The sequence below is a fragment of the Mobula birostris genome, chromosome 3 (assembly GCF_030028105.1).
Source record: "Mobula birostris isolate sMobBir1 chromosome 3, sMobBir1.hap1, whole genome shotgun sequence".
NCBI lineage: Eukaryota > Metazoa > Chordata > Chondrichthyes > Myliobatiformes > Myliobatidae > Mobula > Mobula birostris.
The window spans coordinates 96,460,424-96,470,354 of NC_092372.1; the positions used below are offsets into that span (position 1 = coordinate 96,460,424).

At 39.1% G+C, this 9,931-nt stretch overlaps 1 protein-coding gene across 1 annotated transcript in view; it reads left to right on the forward strand.

The window, feature by feature from the left end:
- The window catches only part of LOC140195191 (sodium-dependent organic anion transporter-like), a 57,906-nt gene extending 49,025 nt beyond the window's left edge, over positions 1-8,881 (forward strand). Inside the window, exons 5-6 of the mRNA XM_072253109.1 lie at positions 2,664-2,821; positions 4,058-8,881. Of these exons, the coding sequence (XP_072109210.1) occupies positions 2,664-2,821; positions 4,058-4,101 (202 nt within the window). The 3' untranslated portion in view covers positions 4,102-8,881. The remainder of the gene's footprint in view (positions 1-2,663; positions 2,822-4,057) is intronic.
- The last annotated feature ends 1,050 nt before the right edge of the window (positions 8,882-9,931 follow it).

Genomic DNA, 9,931 nt, shown 5'->3' on the forward strand with positions numbered 1-9,931 from the left:
AGTGTATTTAGCTCTTAATGTGAGTCAATCTGACCAGGTATTGGTAATGAGCAGTCTGGGGTGGGTAGGAGGTGTTAGATAGGATCATCCATTCATACTTGTCTCTTGTAGTTATCTCTTAGAGTGATGCCTGTCCTGAAGAAGTTTAAACCTTTCCTTTGGGAGTTCAGCTATACACTCTCACTGCTCCTCCTCTGATCCCTGTGGCGCTCTGACTACCCTCTCCTATCAGATTCCACCCTCTCCACCTTCCAGCCCTTTATCTCTTTTATCAATCAACTTCTCAGCTTTTTACTTCACCCCCTCCCCACCCCTGGTTTTGCCTATTATCAACTGCCTTGTACTTCTTCCTCCCCTCCCCCCACCTTCTTACTCGGACTGCTCTTTCATTCCAGTCTAGATGAAGGGTCTCGGCCTAAAACGTCAACTATTTACTCTTTTCCATAGATGCTGCCTGGTCTGCTGAGTTCCTCCAGCATTTTGTGTGTGTTGCTCTTGTAGTTACCTGCTGAACATCAAGATTGGAGATATTTTTATGATCTTTATCTATCTTTCCACAACATTCTTAATTTGAAGTGCAAGAGAAAGTAGGAGAAGGCTTTACATCATTCAACCTGATCATACCTGCTCTGGTCCATTTCTGATCCCTTCTGTGTCAGTTTTCCATAATAGTCAGAGTTTTTCCTCTTTAAATACCTTCATATTGACCTCTATAACCAGTTCCTACCCTATTCAGTGTAACAAGTTCTTATGTTTCTCAGTTTTAAATGACCGCCCCAAATTGTGTAACTATGCCCGTCAGATGAGATTTTGCCATGAGTGGAGACAACTTAACATCTACCTTTTTACTCAGAACTCTGCCTTCCTGAGTGAGTATCCTATCAGGCTGGAATTGCCAAGGACCAAAGGCAGATTTCCCATCGGTGTTAGAGTGGGCAGATAGTGGAATTCATGGGGAAATACTGCCAAGGTAGTTAATGTACAAGTCTCTTCGCAATAGCTTCACTAAATATTGAACCATTTTGTGTCAAGCATTTTGCAGTTCTTCCACTTTTTACACTCTACTTTGAACCAGGGTTAGTCACGTGTTGGGTTGTATTAATTTCTGCTACTCAGACCACAGCATTTCCTGGAGAGAGCCACTTTTAATCATCTAGGCCTGTCAATGATCTGGATAATTTGGCACTGTTAAGTGCTATGCTTGATGATGAAGACTGGGCAGAAATTTTGTTCGGTGTTTACTTGTCACTACTGTTGTGGACAATGACATCTGCAGTTGGTGCAAAGTATGAAGTAATGAATTTTGGGAAGTTAAACCAAGGCAGAACATAAACAGTCCTGCTAGGGTCCAGGGGAGCACTGTCAAACAGAGAGACCCAAGACTGTAAGTACAGTACTTCCCTGAAAGTGGCAACACAAATAGACAGAGTGGTGAAGAAGTCTATCGGCATATTTTCCTTAATTGGATGGGACATTGAGTAAGAGAGTTGGGACATCATGTTATAGTTGTCAAGATGATGACGAGACTATACCAAGTCTATTGTGTGTGGTTCTGGTTGCTATATTAGAGAAAGGAAATGCTTAAACTGGTGAAGCTGCAGAAAAGATTCACATGGATTTTACTAGTGCAAAGAAGATCATTAAGGAGAGATTGGATAGGCTTGGGTTGTTTCTTAGGAACAACGAAGATGGAAAGGCAATATTATAGATGTTTATAAAGTCATGAGTGGCATAGATCAGGTGAATGGTCACAGTCTTTTTCCCAGAACAGGGAGGTCTAAAAATAGAAGACAGAGACTGAAGGTGATAAGGAAGATACTTAAACGGGACCTGATGACCAAAGTTGTCACACTGATTGTGGTGAATGTAGGGAACAAGTTGGCAGAGGAAGTTGTAAAGGCAAATACAGTTATAATATTTTAGGGACATGTAAACAGATAGAAAAGGTTTAATAGATATGGTCCAAACGCAGACAAACGAGACCAGCTAAGAAAGGCATCTTGTCAGTAATGCTCTATGGAAGGCTGATGATGATGTCATGTGGATTAATAGCTCCTATTGGTTCCTCCACTATTATGTCCTTCATGATGTACCCAGCCTAATTGGTGGCAGACAGCAGATATTGAAATCTTCTATGCAGGGTATATTCTATAGCCTTTCCTCCAGAGATTCCTCTGGTGATGTCTAACATGATGCAGAATTGATTATTTAATTAATGTAAGGCCAGAGAGTTATTCAGATGTGATCATTAGAGGTTCTCTTGATTTTGCCTGACCTAATGACTTAAGGTTTCACAATATTGTCTATGTTCAATATTTTCAGTCATATCTTCTGGATTCTCACTGCTTATGGAGCAGTTGTGTTAGGAGACCAGACAGTGATGAGAATGCTTAATGGCCGAAGAACATGACTCTTGTAGTTAAATGAGAGAGAACACTGCATGATCTCCTTCCTGATTTTAAAATGTTCCTGATTTTTAAGAAGAGAACTGCCATCTCAGCATTTCTTTATTTAAATTTGTGGTTAGTACTTTTGTTTTATAGGTGACTCAATTAAGTGATATAACATTATGTCAGAAATCTGATTACTTGTATTTAACAGAGCATATAATTTGGGAAAACTGCAATAATTGTTTGAATTTAATTGTTTTGTTTGCCTCACAGGTGTCGAACAATAGGTTTTGAAACAGGGGCACAAAATGGACAACTTTGTGTAGCAATCCTATCTGTATCCTTCAGTACAGAAGATCTCAAGTTAATGTTTGCATACCCTGCCATTTATATTTTGTTTCAAGTAGTTAATGGATTTATATTAGTCTCTGGTACGTAATACACTTATTGTGAGATAAAAGGATGACTGGAAACATTTGTCAGCATTTAGACAATTTGTACCAAGTTATAAGGATTCCTCTTATAGGATTCAACTTCTGGTGGGTGGGGATGGTGGATACATAGGGGTTAGAGAGTGAATTGGAAAAATAGGCTTAGCAGTTATTGCGGAATACAATGGTAAAGGAGGAATAGTGGGATTTTAAAAAGAAAATACGTCACATTGCATTCTGATGTTCAGTTAACAAAGGCTATTTTAGATTAAATGATTTTCGAAGCAGAAAGCTGTTAACATAGAAACCAAAGGTTGCGAAGGCCACTTGCCCCATTGTGGCTACTCTGCCATGAATCAGATCAGGATTGATCTTTGGTCTCAGCACCACTTTCTTGTGCTTTGTTGAGAATCAAGGAACCACTTCCTTGATTCCGTTTGCATCTAAAAGCCTATCAGTCTTTACTTAAACCATACCTTGCAACTGGGCCCCCATATCACCCTGGGTGGAGAATTCCAGTCCTTTTGATAAAAACATTTCTTCCCATATCAATCTAATAGCAAAGCCCTTATTTTGAGTAAACAAGAGCCCAATTTTACTAGTTACTATGGTAGATTAATACCAAATGTTATATATGCATGCATTTACATGTTGTTCATACTTATACTTACATTTATAGCTTCACTAGCTGGAACATTATGAATATAATCCAGAAAGTCTTTTGAAGGCTCCTAGGAATTTAGTTATGGAAGTTTGTACTAAAGTCCAGGGGATCATGGGTTTCTGCCTCTGGTGGACTGTGTCCTTTCCAGGGCGCAACCCTGGGCAGGAAGATTTGAAGAACCAGCTGTTGCCCATTTAGCAGTTCCCCCTCTCCACGTCACTGATGTAGTCCAGGGGAAGGGCAAAAACCAATACAGCTTGGCACCAGTGTCGTCGCAGGGGTTGCTAGAGTGAAGTTGTAAACAACATCAAACTACCTTAGGGATCCTTGCTCCAGATTTCTTCCTCGGTGTTTACTCCCAAAGCACTTTATAGGTAATGGGAGCTTATACCCACTACCACTCCTGGCTATGACAACCTTAGGAGCCAAAAAGTCACTGGTACCAGTAGATAAAAATCATTCCTGCTCCACTTGTGATAATTATTGCATGAAAGCCTGTTTTATGCAGATTACTTTTTTGTTTTGTGGTTTTATTTTGTAATATACAATTTTATATATTTTTTTACAACCAGCCTATCAACTATACAAAAGATTCAGAACTTCACCTGAAGTATAAGTGGATTCATCTTGTAATGGCCAGAGGAAATTCAGTGGCCAAAGAATGAAGAGCAAGGCACCAGCAGACAAGAACCCTGATGAAATTAATCAACTTACGAAGCAGTATTAAATATATCAGAAGCTTCAGAAGGATTCCTAGAAAAGGATTAGATTTTCTTTTTCTAATTCTTGATATTCCTTCATTGCCTAGTAACTTCTTACATACCCCGTATTTCCTTTTAATGGATCCTTTTGATTTTCACATTAAATTGCAATACCAATATATTTCTGTGTTTAAACTTAGCCACTTAAATTCAAGTGCACAAAAGGCTTTATTAGTGAGAAGTTAAAATGGCACTTCAACTTAAGGATATTGGCACAAGAGTAGGTATTTATTTAATAAAATTTAATGAAAAAAGGATTTATAATGAGCAGATTAAATGATTGTTCCCAGAGTAATTTTGAGGCTGCCAACAGAAGAATGTTGACGGGAATAGCCTTTCAATTATGTGTAGATAACAGAGAAACTGAACTGAGAAGTTTTTAGACTTAAAAAAAACATGTTAGATTTAAGTTATTGAGTGGCTTACAAAACTCAAAGTCTATAATAATTAAAGCCTCTTCTGTTAAGTGTGGACAATGAAAAAGACCCATTTTAAGCATACCAGTTCTCAGCTATAGAATCTGGTGTAGGCTGCACTGCATTTGGCATTTGCATTATTAGATGTTTTTCTAATACAGTGAATAGAACTCTGCTCCTGCTGGTGGAACTTCCTGGGCCTCTGCCTCCTTTGCTTTGTTGACCTATTTCCTCATCCCTGGATCCTGTCTACGAACTGAAATTTTCTGGGCTAGGTCCCTGGTCTTCAGGTACTATCCTTCAATCTGCAACAACACACCAAAGTTCCTAAGGCAGCAGCTTCCAGACCCATGACCACTACCATCCAGAAGGATGAGAACGGCAGATACCTGGGAACACCACCACTTGGAAATCCCTCTCCAAGTCACTCACCATCCACACTTGGAAACATATCACCGTTCCTTCATTGTCACTGAGTCAAAATCATGGAATTACCTCCCTGACAGCACTGTGGGTGTCCCTACACCTCAGGGACTGCAGAGTTTCAAGAAGGCAGCTCATCACCATCTCAAGGGCAACTAGGGATGGCCAATAAATTCTGGCTTAGCTGGCAATGTCCACATCCCATAAATGAATTTTTTAAAAATCTCTTGTCTATTGTTGAGAATTTCAAGCTTTTCATGATCTGAATTTCTTGGGCAATGGTTTCTCTATTAACTGATTTTCCTGGGCCATGATGAACATGTCTTAGTATTCCTTAGGCTTCATTTGGAACCCCAACTAACCACTGTAGATTCCTAAGTTCATGCAGGATTTTACTCAAATTTCACAGGACAGCCTTTTTTTAACTAATTTTTTTATGCGTTTCTACAATAGAGCTACAGGGAAAAAAATCAACAAAATGGAGATTTATACAGTGCAAAACAAACAAGTCCAATATATAACTCATAACAATAAAAAAGCACCCAAACTAAAATCATGTAAGATTAGTATCCACCCCAACCTCCCACTGAAAAAAAACCAGCCCAAACATTTCTGTGTATAAAAGAAAAAATATTAATCGGAGCATTCAACTCCATAGAGCTGTAATAGATATAAGAAAAAAAGAAAGTATAATGCTGACTACCAAAACTATAATGCAATTCACAACAAAAAACCATAAAACTTACAGGAAAAAAAAAGCTGAAAGTAAGGGATTGTAGCATACAAAAAAAAGGATGAACTTAACCTAAAGAGGAGTTATGAAAATATTCAAGAAAAGGTCCCCACATCTTATGAAACTTTATGTACGAATTAAGAAGTAAATAATGAATCTTTTCAAGGTCTAAACAGGACATGGTATCACTAAGCCATTGAGCGTGAGTGGGTGGGACAGTATCTTTCCACCTAAGAAGAACCAACCATCTAGCCAAGAGAGAGGCAAAAGATAATGTTCGACATTTAGTCAGACTCAAGTGCATCTCTACTTCACCCAAGGTGCCAAAAAGAGCAACCAGAGGGTTAGGTTGTAAATAGAAATTAAGAATATGAGATAGGATTGAAAAAACTTCTCCCCAGAATTTCTTAAGTCTAGGACAGGCCCAGTACATATGAATAAGGGAAGCCTCAGCCCCTTTACACATATTACAAAGAGGACTACTGTTAGGGTAAAACTGCGATAATTTAGTTTTAGACATATGAGCCCTGTGTACAACCTTAAATTGCAAAAGGCAGTGGCAAGCACATAAAGAGGTTGAGTTAACTGACTTAATTGAATCCCAAACCGTATCAGATAGGGAGATATTTAGGTCATGTTCCCAGGCAGTTTTAATTTTATCGAAGGGGGCACGCCTCAAAATCACTAACTTATCCTGAATAGCAGATATTAAACCTTTACCCAATGGACTGATACAAAGAAACATATCCAGAACATTTTTCTCAGGCATCTCAGGAAAGTTTGATATTAAAGGGTTAATGAAATGTCTAATTTGAAGATATCTAAAGAAATGAGTATTAGGTAGGTTAAACTTTACAGACAGTTGTTGAAAAGTTGCAAAACGATTATCTATGAAAAGATCTTCAAAGCGCCTAATACCCTTTCTATACCAATCGTAAAATGTTGAATCCCGCATAGAAGGTAGGAAAAGGTGATTGTGTAAAATAGGGCTAGAGAGAGAAAAACATGAAGATCACCTTCCTTTTTAGATTTTTGAAGGTGAGCTTTATTAAGTCTAGAGCGTTTACCCTTCCATAGATAGGACAAAATAATAGAACCTAACGCATCAAAAAAAAAGCTTTAGAAATAAAAATTGGTAAAGTCTGAAATAGATACAAAAATTTAGGAAGAATATACATTTTAATAACATTAATTGGACCTATAAGACAGCTTTTATTGAATGCAGCAACATTTTTCCTTTCACCTTGCAATTGCTGTTGTTCAGACACAAATCTAAAAAAAATGTACCATTATGTCCAGAGGAACTTTGACAAATTAAAGATCTGTTTACAGTTGGCTTCAAATTAACTTTGAGTGGGAGTGGCAAAACTTCAAAGCTAAATTCTGGTGGGTCACCTTTATGGATAAATCACTTGCATTTGACTTTGTGTTATATAAATTAAATAGATTTAATAAATTAGATTATTCCCAAGATGGCTGTACAAAATGATACTAAAAATTCAACAAGCTCCATGTGATTTTTTTCCCATGAACAAATAATTTAGCAAGTGACTTTATTTATCCTTATGTAGTTGTGACCAATGTAATTGTATACTTACACAGATATCTACGATAAGTTTATTCTTTTATTACTTGTGACGACAAACCAGGTTATCAGAAGATTGGTGCTAGTGAGAGAGAGATAAAGGAGACAATGGAGAAACATTTAAAATGCTAATAAGAGAGAAGAGAGAGATTAACGAGAAAGAAACACATTTCAGGTATTGACAGATCGGTTGCTTTGAACCTGAACTGTTTGAAGTTTGATGGACAGGCGATACCCCAGCAGGGGGATAAAAAGAACAGGTTCGCTAAGGCACGACACACACCACGAGATCACGAGATAACGAGACCCTGGAAGAGCGGTGTGCCCCCACAAGTTGGTGGGAGTTGGATGTCTAGTTCGAGGGAACCAACCATAGACTGACAGGGTGAAAAGGGATGATCAGCGGGAACCTGGTGTGTGTGTCCGCCCTTGCCTGGGTGCTGGGTTCACCGCAGAAGAACGGTCGTGTCCGGAACGGAGGGGTCACAGTCAGTGACCACAGCGGGATAGAAGACATAAAAGGGTCCGCTCGAAAGCCAACTGCAAAGAACATCAAAGGTCTGCTGAATCAAATTTGCATATCTCTCTCTCTCTCTCTCTCCAACGGCACAACAGTGATTACTGTGAACTGTACTAAGCTGAACTGAGCTCTGCGACACTTGAGACTGATCATTTTTCCCCTAGACTGCGATAGAGCTTGGATGATTCCTATTACCCTAGTTCTGTGTACATGTGTGTTTTATAATTGCTAACCTGTTGCATTTATATCCTTACGATTAGACTACTGTGTTACTTCTTTCTTTAATAAAACTTTATTAGTTTCTAGTAAACCAGACTCCAACTAAGTGGTCCATTTCTGCTGGTTTGGCAACCCAGTTACAGGGTACATAACATACTATAAATGCAATTATTTTTGTATACAAATAATATCTCACAGGGTTTAAGTGAACTCAGGGTTGGAGGATCTCAACCGGTCGGGCCACATCTGTGGAGAAAAATAAAGGGCTGATGTTTCAGGTTGAAACTATTCATCAGGATTCATCTGATTTCCAATGTAGAGTCATAGTAATGTTCAGCACAGAAACAGGCCCTTTGGCCCATCTAGTCAATGCAGAATCACTTGTCTTTATTATTTTGAGTTAAATATTTTGTTCTATTGGCCAAACACTTCCCCCTGGGTCTCCTCCCACTTTCCATTCTTCTATTGTCCACTCTCCTCTCCTATCAGGTTCTTTCTTCTCCAGCCTTTGACCTTTCCTACCCATTTGGCATCACCTATTACGTTTCAGCTAGCCTCTTTCCCCTCCCCCCTTTTTATTCTGGCATTTTCCCTCTTCCTTCTCAGTCCTGAGTAAGTGTCTTGGCCCAAAATGTCAACTGTTTACTCTTTTCCATAGGTGCTGCCTCTCCTGCTGAGTTCCTCCAGCATTTTTGTATGTTGTGTTATGGTGGATTTTTTTTAGCCTGTGGAATTTTTATACTCAATGTTTATATTCAGTTTTTTGCATTAAAAACAGTTCATCAAAATTAAGAGTTTGCATTACTAGAAAACCAGCTGTAGCATAAACACTTTTTCCATATTAAACACAATGTATTAAATCCAGATGCATAATAATAATAATTGCATAATACAGTATATTTTCAAACAGCACCCTGAGCTAGTGGGGTTATGTTGGAGTTGGTTTTGGGGCTGCAACTTTTCTCTTTAGACCACAAGACATAGGAGCTGAAGACATTAGGCCATTCAGCCCATCGAGTCTGCTCTGCCATTCCATCATGACTGATCCCAGGTCTCACTCAACCCCATACACCCGCCATCTTGCCACATCTTTTGATGCCCAGACCAATCAGAAAGCTACCAACTTCTGCCTTAAATATACCCATGGACTTGGCCTCCTCCACAGTCTGTGGCACTGCATTCCACAGATTTACTACTCTTTGGCTAAAAAATTCTCCTTATCTCTGTTCTAAAAGTTTGCCTCTCAATTTTGAGGCTGTGCCCTGTAGTTCTGGATAGCCCCACCATAGGAAAGATTTTCTCCACATCCACCCTAACTAGTCCTTTCAATGTTTGGTAGGTTAATTGAGATCCCCACGCATTCTTCCAAATTCCAGTGAGTACAAGCCCAAAGCTGCCAAATACTCCTTATACAGTATGTTCCCTTCATTCCTGGAAACATCCTTGTGAACCTCCTCTAGACTCGTAACAAGGTGGATGAATTAGAAGTGCAGATTGTTATAAATGAATATGATATAGTTGGGATCACAGAGACATGGCTCCAGGGTGACCAAGGATGCGAGCTCAACATTCAGGGATATTCAATATTCAGGAGGGATGGACATGAAAGAAAAGGAGGTGGGGTAGTATTACTGGTTAGAGAGGAGATTAACACAATAGAAAGGAAGGACATTAGCTGGGAAGATGTGGAATCGATATGGGTAGAGCTGCATAACACTAAGGGGCAGAAAACGCTGGTGGGAGTTGTGTACAGGCCACCTAACAGTAGTAGTGAGGTTGGGGATGGCAT